The sequence below is a fragment of the Aspergillus nomiae genome (genome assembly GCF_001204775.2).
Source record: "Aspergillus nomiae NRRL 13137 chromosome Unknown contig00311, whole genome shotgun sequence".
In the NCBI taxonomy this organism is placed as follows: Eukaryota; Fungi; Ascomycota; class Eurotiomycetes; order Eurotiales; family Aspergillaceae; genus Aspergillus; species Aspergillus nomiae.
The window spans coordinates 24199-39350 of NW_015378366.1; the positions used below are offsets into that span (position 1 = coordinate 24199).

At 46.2% G+C, this 15152-nt stretch overlaps 5 protein-coding genes across 5 annotated transcripts; 2 read left to right on the forward strand and 3 right to left on the reverse strand.

The window, feature by feature from the left end:
* Nucleotides 1–133: 133 nt before the first annotated feature.
* Nucleotides 134–478, reverse strand: ANOM_008634 (putative Cu-dependent DNA-binding protein; the record flags this gene model as incomplete). The annotated part of the gene is made up of 2 exons (XM_015553890.1): nucleotides 134–327; nucleotides 403–478. 2 exons carry the CDS (start codon nucleotides 476–478, stop codon nucleotides 146–148), a joined length of 258 nt encoding a protein of 85 aa, XP_015403775.1. The 3' UTR covers nucleotides 134–145.
* Nucleotides 479–3843: 3365 nt separating this feature from the next.
* On the reverse strand, nucleotides 3844–4782 carry ANOM_008635 (uncharacterized protein; the record flags this gene model as incomplete). Its single annotated transcript, XM_015553891.1, has 1 exon — nucleotides 3844–4782. One exon carries the CDS (start codon nucleotides 4780–4782, stop codon nucleotides 3844–3846), a length of 939 nt encoding a protein of 312 aa, XP_015403772.1.
* A 2681-nt stretch (nucleotides 4783–7463) lies between these two features.
* Nucleotides 7464–9255, reverse strand: ANOM_008636 (uncharacterized protein; the record flags this gene model as incomplete). Its single annotated transcript, XM_015553892.1, has 5 exons — nucleotides 7464–7623; nucleotides 7681–7784; nucleotides 7838–8120; nucleotides 8173–8595; nucleotides 8660–9255. Coding segments are annotated over 5 exons (1566 nt in total), but the record flags the coding sequence as incomplete, so codon positions are not given.
* Nucleotides 9256–10090: 835 nt separating this feature from the next.
* ANOM_008637 (uncharacterized protein) lies at nucleotides 10091–11671 on the forward strand (the record flags this gene model as incomplete). The annotated part of the gene is made up of 1 exon (XM_015553893.1): nucleotides 10091–11671. The coding sequence occupies one exon, from the start codon at nucleotides 10091–10093 to the stop codon at nucleotides 11669–11671; it is 1581 nt and encodes a 526-aa protein (XP_015403777.1).
* Nucleotides 11672–14027: 2356 nt separating this feature from the next.
* On the forward strand, nucleotides 14028–15115 carry ANOM_008638 (uncharacterized protein; the record flags this gene model as incomplete). Its single annotated transcript, XM_015553894.1, has 3 exons — nucleotides 14028–14210; nucleotides 14265–14823; nucleotides 14949–15115. Coding segments are annotated over 3 exons (909 nt in total), but the record flags the coding sequence as incomplete, so codon positions are not given.
* Nucleotides 15116–15152: the final 37 nt, after the last annotated feature.

The following is a 15152-nucleotide window of genomic DNA, read 5'->3' on the forward strand; positions in this document are numbered from 1 at the left end:
AACAAGCGAAACTCAATGAAACAACCCAACATCAGCCTGCGGTGTTTAACAACAAAATGTTTGTGCCAGTGTGTGAGTGTGTGTGTGTGGCTTATATGTGATTTTGGTTTTTCTTCATTCAGAGTTTCTTTTTTCTTTGCTTTGGTTATAGGTTCAGAGGGGTCTCAGGTGGTGGTGCGTGGTCACATTGTACTTTTGAAGAGGATTTGGCCTCGGCCTCGCGTTTGAGCTTGGTATGCTCTTCTGGTGTTGGGCAGGGGGTGTTATTGCATACGGAGCAGGTGGAGAAGGGTCGACCTTTCCGGTTGATGCGGATTAGCGGTCGATCTGGGGGGTTTTGGGGTCGATAGTTAGATATTTAATCCACGATGGAGAGTGAGGAGGTAGACAAGAGACACACACCATGATGTTTACAAGTCGTCACACGGTGTCCGCGGACGCAAGCTTCACAAGCCCACTTTTCACCGTCGATGAGCATCCCTTGAGGAGTATGAGCGGATCGACGAGCATGGTAGACGGGTGACGGCCAAATTTATACGTGAGCAGAGGGGTTTCAAAGCGGAGATAAAAATAAATTAAAAAGAAAGAAGGAAAAAAAAGTCAAAAAGGGAAAACTGCATCACAAGAAAGAAGGGAAAAAAAAGACAGCCACAGCCACCAGGGTCGACTACCTAACTATACTACGATGACATCGATTACTCACTGCTACGGGAGTTACTAAGGAACGCTGTCCATATTAGGAAGTTAGGTCAAGTACCTAGGTACCTACTAAGTAACGGGAACGTAACAAAGTTGAGATCGCTGCATGGATGGAATCGGTAAGAGATGCACAAACCAAGTCATTCACTATGCGGGATTTTCCCCTCTCAGCTGAGTGCAACTGCTGTGGTAATTTCCTGTGCGGCAAAGAGATTTTTTTTCCCCTTAATTTTCTGCTGTGATTACCAGGTACTGTACATACATTCCTCATCTGTGTTAGTGAGAGCGGCAAAACGGTGAAATGGAATGGTGCAGCAAATTCCCTCATACATTGGGGTGGTTTTTTTTGTCCCATTCATTCAATCCCGCCGGGTTACCCCCTTGGGATGGGCAATCCTGCTGCCTGGTTTCCGAACTAAGGTACGGGTTTGCTAAATATTGGGTCGTGGTCTTGAGATATTATCCGGTAAGTGTCAAGAAATTGGGAAGGGGGACGCTCGGGGCAGATTGTGGCTCATGCTGTAGCTCCAAAGCTATGACTTTTTGGTTCCCCTTTTTTTTTTGTTTTTTGTTTTCTTGTTCTTATTTCCCGCCTTCAGATTCAGCTTTATCACTGGCTCTATAATGTTGAAGAGGTAGAAAAATCCCCGATCCAGATCAACAATGTCTTCAAAAATGGCATCAAAATCCATAGACGGTCAGAACGTATCTGTCACCCTCTCCCCAAAACCCCATCATCCCCCCTCTGACGTAGGGGAACGACAGATGATCAGATGCAAATGTCAAAGAGATCACCTCGCTTGCAACCAAAGAACACCAAACAAAATAATGAATGGAGGTGGCTGAGCAGTATCGGCAACATCTTGGCAACTAACCTCTTTCTTGCGTTTCTCCTCCCCGAAGCTTAAGCTCGAGCCAATCCGGACGGTCTTCGTGGCGCAGGATGCGAATAAGCTATGCGTCAGTATGAGTGATTAATTCCCTCGGAGTTTCAGGGTCTGATTAGTAGCCGTCGTAAACGAAAGTACTACCAAGTACTAAGTACTAAGTAGTGGCTGTACTATAGTTTGTGCTCCATATTATGGCGGGCACCCGTCGTAAGCGAAAATAACGTCGCCGGGATGCGCTGTGGACAACTGGACGTGGATTGGCTCGTGGTCCAACTAAGCTACGCTAAGGTTGCTAAGCTAAATAGGCAGGTGCTTCGAGTTGGAGTGCAGCACGATGCATGAGGCATTTTATTCGCCTCGCGTTATAATTACTACATGATTATCTGGAGTCGTGGATCGGGTTGGCCGTACTTGTCAGATTAAGTTCGGAAGTTTTGTGACAACGTGCGTGCACGGGTCAATATTTTTTCTTTTCTTTTTTTTTTTTCCGTACCTAGGTAGTATTCATTTGCTGCTGGAAATACGTATTTGTCTTATGATTCAATTGTTTTACTAAATAACCCCCGTTCCCGTGGCTTTCCTCTCTACCTCTTGACGCGGCTAACGCTACAATGAATGATTCATTACCTTCTGTCTCACAATCTCGTATCCCATGACTTGCCTTCCTCGGATACCGCCGAACATAGCCCTATGAATATTCCTTAGTCAGTGATGCATGCTAACTATGCTCGGACTACTGTCGAATACAGCGACAAGTTGTAGATCCTTTTTGTGACATGAACCCACTAGAGGAACCAGCAGAAAGTTGGCTTCTCCACCCGAAAATTTTTGCAATTGGAATCATTGCACGCGACGACTATCGAGTAATCCTGTTGGATTGTTACATCTCCGATAACCCTGCACTACCATGTGCCGCTCAGCATCACGGCCATCCGTCGGAATACGAGTCGCCCTCACAATTGTTAATTGAAGGTGAAAATGAATTAGGATATCAATGAAGACAGCATGCACACTCTCATTTACCACTTCAGCATGCTCCATGAATGCTGAAGTGGTCTCATCCAGTTAGACGAGGTTACACTCGGGGCCCGGCTCCTTACCGTATTCGGCGTATTCAGTTTCCCATCGAGGCCTCGGATGCTGCTGATATTCCGGCCGGGCAGCTGCTCATCTTTTTTCTACTTCTCCCTCAGTCAACGCTTGATCGTCACCCATTCAAATCAAATGAACTGCGGACTTTGCTGACTCTGATCCGTCAGCTACCGTAGAAAGGGCAACAAATACAAATGATCGCCATGGAATAATACTCAGTTGTGCGCCTGTGAAATGGTCTGGTGTTTCGATGAGTGTGCCTGCGTGGATTTCCCTGGGCTGACTTTCGACAAGGCACACCGTTCCTTACCTTCAGTCTCGACACTGAGATGGGTTTGACAAGTGTGAGATTCGTACTCTGTCTCATTTCATTTCTATCCATTCGACGCACTCAAACAATGGCTGACCCTCACCCTAAATCTGGTGAGTCAAGATCTCTACTGCTAGAGACGAGCTTTGGAGAATTGCGCTCTCCACGCGATATACAGTGGCATAGGTGTGGTTCTTATCAGTGGATATGGAAAGAGGACAAGTTACAACACTGTGGTCCATCTCTCACCTCATTTTAATGATAGATCGGGAATGTGCATCCAAGGATGACCCTAAGCAGTCAGAGGGGTTATGGCACTGATGCAGGTCATAAGGGTGCGTGTCTATCAGCTCATAGTCTCTGACGAAAAAGAAGGAAAAGTAAAAGGCTTTCTCGAAAGCTCGTACTTAATTTCCCGGACTCCATCTGGTCGCCTTTGAACCACAGACCAGAAGCCCTGCTTGTTACCAGCCCAGGTATGAATACATGATACTGCCCTCTGTACTAATAATATGGGTACATTATTATTATACAGAATTTATTTTTATTCTACATCTTTTTCTTTCTTCCCTGTCTTAGAAACCAGCTAAGCTAATAAAAGTTATACAGTATTTTACGAACTGCAGCAGAGCACCGCTGACTGGAGGCGACACCATTCATCGGTGTAGGAAAGCACCAAGCAGCTGTAGCGTTGACAGGGTGAGCAGAAGGGCAGTATGACCCTAACTAGAAGGTTCGGTTTTCGTATAGATGATAAATTCAGTTGCCGTATCTCCAATAGCAATAATAAGAACCACCAGCTTAATAAGACAAGCACATGAGTGACTGATTCAATATACACCCCGCAACTGATCAACAGTCCACCGCATCCACGCGAACCTCGAATGGTTTCTTGGTTGCCTGAGTGCCATCGCTCTCTTCAAGGGCTCGCTTCTTTTGGGTCTTTTCTGGCTGCAGAAGTTCTTCAATTATGACAAGAGCTGTCAAATCGCCCTCGATTGTGTCCATCTGAGATTTCTCGACCCAGCCCTCTGTAAAACCGCCTCCGAAATCGATTATCCAAGCATTGTCTTTGCTGTCAATCAAGATATTCGCGGCCTTAGCGTCGCCCCAGACAATACCAGCCTCGTGTAGTTTTGTCACAGTTGTGGTAATTTGCATTCGCCACTTCTCTCTTAAGCTTGATGATAAAGGCATCTCTGACATCAGAATGCATTCCAAGTTCTCAGTTCCGCATTCAATCCACGAGAGAAGAAGCCCAATTAGTACTGAGCCGCTTTCATCTCGAACAACAGCATGCAAAGCCGGAACTCTGATCTCATCACAGGGCAGAATATCGTCCAGCTTCCTATAGATGTCGATTTCTCGTAGAGCAGCAGGCTGGTTTCCTGAATATACAGGTTTGAAGTGATAAACAGTTCCAGCAGCAGAGACCTTTCTTGGGAACTGAGACAGTGATTCAACCATACTTGGGCATTCAATTTTGATATCCTTTGGTCGGAACGAATGCCACTGTGATGATAGTTTGCTTTGGTCAACAAAAATGCCATCTGAGATTTGGCTCGGAGGAACATTATAGTCTAAGAACGGCTGTAGTTTACCGTCTTGGCCATATACTTGATATCGATAAGTCTCAGGGGAAAGGTAGTCCTGGAGTGTCATCTGCTGTTGATTCGAGCAGGGCTCCAGTTTTTCAAAGATCTCAAGGAAGGGCTCCATAGCCCAGTCTTGTAGATCTTGCTCTGCCTCTTCGGAAACATCAAGGTCGTCGTCATTACAAACATCTTCCATCAATTTGAGGTATTTCTGAAGGAGTTCTTTTGTCTCTTCGAGGCAGTAAAGCTTGTGTCTGCAGCGGATTCCACTTGAGTGGCTTATCTTGACAAAGGATACTGCTCCCTATCTCCAATCTCTAGACTGAGATAAGCTAGATATTCAGTCTATCAACCAGGGTCAACTTTTAAATTCATGATAGAGCTGAGAATTCAAAATATACCATTGTATGCTTGTTGCATCAGGAGTGGGGATTTAAATTCAGCTGATTCTGTGAAGTTATTGACCGGGAAAACTGCCTTGCCCTCAATAGTATCATCTGCGAAGTCTTCGATTTACTTTTTTCAACAAAAGAAGCTGCAAGGTATTTCCCATCCGATGAAAATACGACTTCAAGGATGGTAGACACAGAATCAACAAGGAGAGTTTTCGTCTTTACGTCCCAGAGATCAACCCTGGGATCTTGTAACAATACTGCCAATGATGCAGTCTATCTACCATCCACTGATTAGACAAGAGAACGATCTTCAACCTTATGGACCTTAAGTCTTCGAATCACAATGTCTGTGTTGATATCATAAATCCTTATATAACCGGGACACCCTAGCCCTGAGGCAAGATGCCTTCCAAGGTGAAACGGCGAGACTGAAGACGCATCGGTGTAGAATGTATGGAGCATCCTCCAGGAAGTTGTATCGTAAATCCGAATTCCTCTCCTGTAAAACCCAACTGCAAGCTTTTCACCATCTGGTGATAGGGCAAGAGTCGCAAGACCTATTGGGACATTGACTGGTCACTACAAAAGGGGGACAGATGTGGAAGACGATGCGTAAACAGTCACACCAGGGAGGACGTGGTCAAACCCTCTCAGCACGCGTACCAATATCTACATACCAGGAGACACTAGAAGGGGCCAGAGACGCAGGATGATGAGGGATTAGGAAGACGGGATTCAGGGGGGCTGTCAGGTGGCAGGCAGGTTTAGTTGTGATAAAAGCTTTCGATTATTTCCTTGTGGGCATATGGCGTTTTACGGTTAGATTCTAGGCTCTTTTGAAGCACCTGCATAGCTAGACGTTCAATAGTTAGGCTCGAACAGGTTAATAGAATTTTGATTGATTGATTGATTGATTGATTGATTGATTGATTGATTGATTGACTATTGGGACATTGTATGCTGTAGGCTTCCCTACTAATATTCTGTTTGCTTTCGTGCTATAGTGCAACAGAACGTATATGGAGAAATCGGGGTTAAAAGTTTGGGTAGATGAACCTAGTGTAGTCAAGTGTCTGGCGCTCAAGGAACCGGTAGATTCTGTATGATATTATTGTGACCCTGATGACCGATGATGCACAGAGATATGCATGTATAGACAACGTAGATGGTTTAAAATATTTGTGGACAAACCTAATATCCGGTCTTAATTATGGGCTTAATTTTAAACTTCAATGATCTACGAGGCTCCCCATCCTAAATCTCCCAGGACCAAAATGCACTCTGCCTTGGTTAATACAGCTTCATTGAGCGCTTGATCGCTCTTCATCAAAGTACATACAAAAGTATCAGTCTCTTGCTCCCCAATCTTTGTCCGTTTGAGCTAGCCGTTCCAGGCTGTGGATCTATGATGAATGGATTGAAAAGAACAACCACGATGTTACAACTATTTCCACCATTAAGTCATACAAATCATGCAAGGTGTAGTCCAAAGAGATGTAGCCCTCGCAATGCTTGTTGTAAGACGTTGTCAAGTTATCCGGTTCGATGAATATTGAATCGAATTGACTTTATTACGCCTTTCCTTGGCCGTACAGATAGTAGATTTATAGGCATTCTAGGAGCCCTATATCCTTACAGGAATGATCTTCAGGGGATGGTCGATCGCTAATTATGGAAAAGGCGCACAGTAAGGGATGCTGATCCGACATATGGATTTGTGATTCCATGTCGCTAGTACACGCAATCTCATATAAATTGACTAAAAAATGTTGCTGGTAGCCTGGCTAACGCAAGAATCACGCCATACCGCTCATTCCTTCTCTCTTTCGCAGCTTGGTGACACGCGTACGGACTCTACGGAGTAGCTGTTGGCAATTGACCGGTAGGGACAGGAAATGAAAGGCAGGAAGCTCGACCAGATTGTTGATGAGTCTCGTGCATCACATTTGCTGGCTTACGTAGCTACCTAATGTATTCCTTTTCAATCCAATTTCTTAAAGCTGACTACGCAGATTGACGTCAGTGTAAGTTGGTATAGACTCAAGGATACATGAATCTTTGACGATTGCATCCGGTACATTTTCATTCGCCAGAAATTTGGCTGCCCTGTCATCTAGGTCTCTAATCTATTTAGCTTCTAAACAACACTCTGCTTACATGGCAATCTCTAGCGATATATGGTTGTTGCCCCTTCCAGTAGCCAATCAAGGGGCCTTGCATCGACAACATCAAGTAAAAATTCGCCATGAAGTCTTCCGCCACATTCTAGGACATGATAGCTCAGACAAAATCACATGGAGATGATCTATTTGATCAGCAACGGGCTAGGTTTGCAATGTGGGTTCTCCCAGCTTCTAGACAATGCGGACAACCAAGCCCGTTGCGGTCCAGAATTGGCTTTGCGTCGGAGGGAGTTACGGTCCACTTTACCAGCCTGGAAAACCGATCAATAAACCATCTGTGACTGATAGGGAAAACTTACCACAGAGATGGGGAGAGCGTCCAGGAACTCCACGCCAGCCCGTGCATGCATTTCAGAGGGTACTTCCCTTTCCATCCACTCCAAGAACAGATCCGGTGTAAGCGAGGAATTCTGCTCCGTGACGATGTAGGCACGTGGGATGAATTCGCCTTCATTCGGACTGCTCAGTGTTAGGAATCCGGAGAAGGCCAAAATAAGTTGAACTGATTATACTGACAGTACAACGGGGACAACCACCACTTCCGAGATTTCTGGATGGACTGAAATAGCCTGTTCAATCAGGATTGCTGAGACGTGTCCGCCGTTCACTTTGAAAAGGTCCTTTGAACTATTAGCTGCGTTGACCAAGCAAGTCAAGTCCGGGCTGTTTTCACCTTCTTTCGCCCGCAAATATACCATCTGTTCTTTTCATTCACCTTCCCTAAGTCACCTGTTTTGATCCATCCATCATCGCTGAAAACTTCCTTCGTTTCTTCTGGGTTGTTGCGGTATCTCGTCATGAAAAAGGGGTTTTTGATATATATTTCCCCAATCTCATTTTTTGCCAGAACTCTACCTTTGTTATCAACCACTTTTGCTTCAAGGTTGGGCAGAAGTTCTCCGATTGTTTCATCAGTCTCCGGCACGGTTGGATCAGATGCAAAATGAATTCCGCCCCTATATTGGTTATTAGACAAGGACAGTTCAACCTAGAACCTGGTGCACATACTCGGTCATCCCACAGACAACCTCACAGGTAGACCCATGTAGCTTCTGCCACGCATCACACATGGCGTATGGAATATAAGCACCCCCAGTTCGCATGCTTGTCACACTGGAGAAGTCGGCACCATCCGTGTGAGCAAGCAATTCTTGCAGGATGTGCTTCGGGGAATGCAAGGCTGTGGGCCGCAACTGTTCAACTGCCTTTGCATACCTCTCCACGGAAAACCCTCTCATGAAAATGGTCCCATACCTGGCCTTGAGAGGAGCGAGAATTCCGTACAAAAGGAACCCGATACTATACTGAAAGAAGTTACAGAGCCAGATCTCCTTCTCTCTCTTTTTCAAGTTATAGCGATAGAGCAACTGCTCCGTGTTCCCAATCAGGCCATAATGTGATCGTTCTGCAATCTTAGGACTGCCAGTAGTCCTGCGAATAGTTAGGCTCGATTCTTCACTTGGAATGCACCGATAGAAGCAAATAAACGGCGTACCCTGATGTAGTCAAGACCAACGCTGGTGTTGTCTTTAGACGCTCGTCACATACTCTTGGCCACGAAAACCCCTCGTTAAAGTCGAACAGCGAGCTCCAATGCTCATATCTGTACTTGGCGTCTCCCTTGTGTGTGGAGGTATCCACCACATACACATGCTGTGGGGGATGAGCCATCTGTGACAGAATATCGGGGATATCGTCCAGACTTTCTGGGCCAACGAACAGATACTCGGGCTTCAGAGATTCAAGTCTAGACACCGACCCGCCCATGTGGAGAGGCGGAGAGTTGTAAAAGACTGCTCCAGCCCCCAAGGATCCTAGTAGCGCGATATAGAAGTTGTAGTTCCATAAACCATATAGAACAACCTGTTTGCCCTCAGTCTCCCGCATCCCGCATGCTAGAGCCTTCGTGAAGGTCTTCAATTGGTCGAACGTATAGCCAGGGAAGCTCGGATCATCCGCCGACAATAAGAGCGGATCTTCGGGGTTCCAGTATTCATTTGTTGGTTCCGAGTCGAAAATGTATTCCACCAAATTGGTACACGGAATGGGAATATGGAACCTGGAGCTGACAATAGCTTTGCTGTTTTGCATCTTGCTGAATCTTTGATGGAACTGTGCAATGCTAATAAGCTTAATATTTGCTTTTGTATCGAACCTCAACTGGCTTGTGTCAGGTCTATGCTTCATCCTCATATATAGAGGAGAGTTCGAGGTTATAAGCTATCGACACCAGTTAATACATTCCACACTCTCTGGACCCTTTTCTTAGCTGCATCAGATTACTTGTGTTTGCCCGAGCTCCATCAAGCAATCAGACCCATCATAAAAACTAGGTCCGGCGATCATTTACGCACACTTACGACAAGTGGTGCGTGGCGCGCATATGGTTGCGCAGAAAACTTTGACTATTGGTAGATCTCTGCATGCTTCATGCATGCCAAGATTCCTTAATACTATATTACTTTATACGGCGTAGAAAAGCTCCCTCTTTGTCTTGGCAAGGGATGAGGTTGGACTCGCATCACTCACCAAATATACAGTATAGCGAGTCAATTCGTGATAATGCCTTCAACCTTGGCGTTGCGTAGTGGATTCCAACTTGCGTTTGCGAAATCTTTCCAAGAGACCCTTACTGCGGATGAAAAATGGTGGATATCAAGAGAACGGAGCTCAGAAGAATGAAAGCAAACTTGCGAAAATCGTGGCCTCATAGGGAAAGACATACAGCGGAAAAACAAGGGTACGTAGTGCGTACCCCCTGAGTAAACTAGTGTAGCCTAGCTTGCATCCCTTCCCTCGATGCAGTCAATGGAAAGGCTGGTAAGAGATGAGCCAGGGACTCTTATCCTGAGGGAATGACTTCCTTCTTTCCTTAGAAATTTTGGTGCCTGCTATTAAGATCCTCATTTGTTCCAATATGTCAAAGATGGCTCAATCAAAATCCCTGTCGGCAATTAGTGATGTACCTCTCGAAGAGCACCGAAAAGCTGACAACAGCGAGGAAGAGAATAACACCAGTTCTGAGGCAAACCCCAAAGAACAATATACTGTCCTATCCGAGAAGGAGAAGGTTTTCTATATATTCATCGCTTCTCTTGTTACACTTCTAGGTCCTGTCTCCTCTGACATCTATTACCCGGCTCTCGACCTTTTATCCAAAGATCTGAATGTCTCCAAGACTCAGATGAGCCTCACGATCACTGCCTTTATGGTAAATGCTCCTTGTACTGCCACCTGTTTTGAAAAGCTGATGATTAATTGGAACCTGCAGGTTGCACAAGCAGTAGCCCCGCTCCTAACAGCAAGCGTCTCCGATCTCAAAGGACGTCGACCAGTCTTTGTTGTGTGTCTTACAATATACATAATCGTTAGCGTCGCGCTAGCCCTGCAGTCAAGCTTCCCAGCATTGATCACCTTGCGCTGTTTGCAAAGCCTCGGGAGTAGTGGTGTGGCGGGAATCTCTTCGGCAACAACTGCAGATGTTATCACAAGAGCTGAGCGTGGCAGGTACTTGGTATATACCTCCTTAGGATGGACTATTGGACCTGCCATCGGCCCCATCATCGGAGGTATTCTGGTCCAGTATCTAGGGTGGCGCAGTATATTCTGGTTTCTGACTATTCTCGGGGGTATAATACTCGTTCTCATTCTCGGATTCCTCCAGGAAACATGCCGGGTCATTGTAGGAGATGGGAGCGTGCCTCCACCGCGCTGGAACCAACCTGTACTGGCACTTCTGCGCCCCAAGCACCGAGTGAGCCCCAATCACCAGAGTCTCGTTACGTTTCGACGTAGGCCTGGTGTGTTCGATAGTGTTCGGCTCGTCGCGACGAAGCAGTTCGGGTTTCTGATCCTATTCAGCACATTTATCATGTGCGGCTGGAATGTGATTTTAAGCTGCATTCCTTTTCTGTTTGAGAGCAAGTACAACTTCAATGCACTCCAAGTCGGGCTAGCATACATTCCCTTTGCTGTTGGCGGCCTGACAGCTCGCTGGACCTGCGGTACCTGGACTGACCGTAATTTCAAACGTCACGGGCGGCTTGCTGGCGTTGAGATTGTCCGAAACCAGCAGTCAAAACACATGTTACTGAAGATCCCTCTAGAAAAGGCCCGCATTGAGATCATCTTGCCTATGGCATTCCTCTGGTTTGTCTGCCTGATTGCTTACAGTTGGCTGATGCAGTACGACGTCCATGTGTCGGCCCCATTGGTGGTGATGTTTTTCCTGGGCAATGCAACAGCCGGAACTAGTAACGTTCTGAGCATGCTAATCATAGATCTCCATTCTCATCAACCCGCCACTGCGATGGCAGCGCTTAATATAGTCAGATACGGAGCCAGTGCTGGAGCAGTAGCGGCAACCATACCTTTAATCAACACTATTGGCATCGGGTGGACGGGGACGCTCTTCGCCTTGATCGGTCTGGTTAGTTCCCCAGTGTTATGGGTTGTATATATTCATGGTCACGATTGGAGACGCGCGAAGGAAAGCACAGAACAATAGTGACCTTAGGGCTGTACTTCTGCGTCACATGACCCCAGTTCGCTATTACAGTCTATACATTCTTATTTTGTACAATTAGCAAGGTTTACTCGATGTGAGTTACTTATATTATATTGGCTTGGTCCGTGACAGTATCTTAGATTCACCCTCATAAGGGTCTATAGAGTATCCATAGCTTCGTATTACGAAGCTGTCCGCTACCCTTCGTCTTGCATTATCTACCGTCATTATTTCTAAGCATCACTTGATAACGAGTACTTTTGCTGTCTAATTTACACACTACACATTTCTCATATATTCACAATAGTGTGGTCAACGTTACCAGAATGACCCTTGATATTCCGACGATCACTCAAGCAACGACACTAGTTAATTGCGTGCTAGCCTAGTTGTCCTCGGTGGGTCCACAGGCAATACCCCTACAGAGGTGCATTTGAATAGTTTGTCTCGCTGCAGCATACATCAGCTTCCGTCCGCCTCTACAAGCATGCAAGTCATTGATAGGGTATCGCCACCTAGCAGCAGTGGGCTAGCTGAATGGCCGTCCATAGTCTATAGCGGTGTGAAGCCGCCAAGAGTGCCGATTTTTCTGGTGAGGTGAGAGCCAGCCAATGTTCTGCTTTACATGGTGAACGTGGATGCTAAGGCCCACATTAGGATGAGGGGATGTGACATGTCCCATGTACTCAGCACATAATACAGGGGTATTCGCAGATCTATTTGCAGGAAGCTCACCTCGCGGCAGCCGCCCGAGTCCAGACACGATCTACAGAGTACGGTTAGGAGATTTGCTAACTTAGAGCTCCACAATGGAAGGCGTCGCGTCGATCAGCAAATTTGCTTTTTCCAGGGCTATTTTTATAAGGCATGGCTTCTTCCCTGGGATCGACAACGCTTTATCCCTGGTGATGCGGTGGGGATCGTGTGTATGAAGCATTACTTATGATATCAAATTTTTGATACATCATGAGACTCGATATCAACAGGTCTCCTGAACAATGAATGCCAGTTGAAACTACCTAAGGCAAGAACGAACCAAGGTCACACCAGCTGTAGAGACCCTAGTCATTCCCTACGTCATTCATGTAAACTGCTCGTGTTAATATGATACAGAGATTGTGTAGTCGGATGCGGTTTGGGTGCTACACTGATTGCTGCAGCCTAATCATACACAATTAAGAACCCGTCGTCATTCTGCACGCGCGCTTACTATATTTCTTCACCTACTATCTACAGGAGGAATAGAAGGAAAGGTTGATTTATCAGGCTAGGTTCACAGCATGTAAGCAGCACACAGATAGATCTTCGTCTCATGATCAACCGTTCGGCGTAGGCTTTTACATACCCAATTAATTTCTCCCCTTAACAATACAAATCTTCTGCCCCGGTGATGTTTCTCTGAACTTATGGTATAGATAGTAGTGGTAGGTGTTTAAAATAGAGGTGTGTGGAACTCATGGCTGAGGGCCAGCCTTTTCAATACGACCTACCAGGAGTTTGACAGACACTTGGCTTCGCAAAAGCGACGGAAGTTAGATTTTATTACACCCAATAAAGCTCTACCTTCCTCAATCCTATACTCTAGTCTTGGACCTAAAATTTCAAATCAATAGAAACAACCGTATATCAACCTACCGGTGGCACAGGCTTTGATGACTTGGAGCCCGTGGCCGAATGCATCTCCTAATCCCAAGTTAATCTCCACAACCCGAATCTGCCATTGTGTATTTACTCCCGGCGCCTATGGATGGTATTGCGGTAACCTACTATCAGGATAAAGACAAAATACCTTGTGTGTGGCTTTGGCCTATGAGAAAATGTGCACAGGGTACGAAGCTTCGGACTCAGAATCAGGATGGATGCACAGGACGCATTCGGCTGACTTGGGGGAGCAATGAAGAATCGTCTACCCATCATTGATATGCTTTAGACAAGCTTTGGGGTACTTTGGGTATTTAGATAAAGAACCCGAAAACAAAGAATACGCAAGTAAGATTAGATTGTACGAGGGTAAACGGCTACCCGTGACCTAAAACTGCTACTAGATACATCATGAACGCGGAAGAGCGTTTGCCATTGGTTCTGTGTGGAAAATGAAATATGAGCTAAAAGGTGTATATGCTTGATAATTTTGGCATAGCTCGATCGAATGCAACGGTTATATCTGATTGACACCTAGTAGTTCTTTGTTATAGCGGATGCACCAAGTGTGTAACGAGATGAGATTTGACCCAAAATAAACAGTTGCTTTTCTATACAAACGTTCATCAACATAGGAAATCTCAATATAAAATGCATCTGTTTTCATATTTGCCCCGGCAAGCCTATTACCTCACCCTCCACTCCTAACAACACAATGACTTCTGTCCCGAACCAAGACACCTCAATCCCACCAGACCATTGCACAACTGCCGGCCTGCTGGCAGAATATTACACCCTAACGGCAATCGCACTGGCACTGGTTCTCCTACGAGCCTGGGTGCGCCTCCGTCTAACCAGAAACTGGGGCTGGGACGACACATGTATCGTAGTCGCCTGGGTATGTACATCCCCTCCCAAACCTCACCCAGGAAACTACTAAAGCCAAGACCAGATAGCCCTCCTAGCAGGCCTCATAGCAATCCAACTCGAAGCCAACCTCGGCCTCGGCCGACATGTCATCTACCTCCCGGACCCAGAACACACCGTGCTCCAAATCCTCAAGGTCAACACGATATACCAAATGATCAACGTGATCTGCTCCCTGGTAACCAAGTACTCGATCAGCCTCTACATCCTGCGAATCCAAAATAGCCGTGCCGTCCGCTGGATCCTCGCCTGGCTGATGCTGTTCATGACACTGGCTACTATCGGTGTGGTCGTCATCCTCACTGTCTCCTGCATCCCACTGGAAAGACTGTGGAACAAGGATGTCCCCGGTATCTGCCTGTCCCAGACATCCGTCTACAGCGTATCGTATGTCCATTCTGGGTTCACGATCGTGATTGATCTCTGCTTGACTTCGGCACCGGTTATCATCCTCTGGCATGTGAGGATTACCCGGGGTCGCAAGACGCTGATTTGTGGGCTGATGAGTCTGGGCCTTGTGGCGACTGTTTCGAATGCTTTGAGGAATTGTTTTCAGAGGGGGTTGACAGCGCCGGATATGCCATGTATGTTTTTTTTGTTTGTCTTTTCCTTTCTTTACTCTCCTTTCTTTTCTTGTCTTTTCTCCCTCTCTATCCCTTTTGTCAATGTACGAGAATATACAATCCACTAACCCAAATCGACGAGATAGACGCCATAACAAACGTATCCATTGTCTCCATCCTCGAAGTCGGAACCGGCGTTATTGCCGCTTGTATCCCAGCCTGCGTCCCTGCTTTCGGGTGTAGACAAAAAGCCAAGCCGGCTACGCCGAGTTATCGTGACAAGCCGATTTCCATTATCAGGGGGGACGATTGGGGTGAGAGTCCTTTTAATTGGGCGTGGGGGAATACTA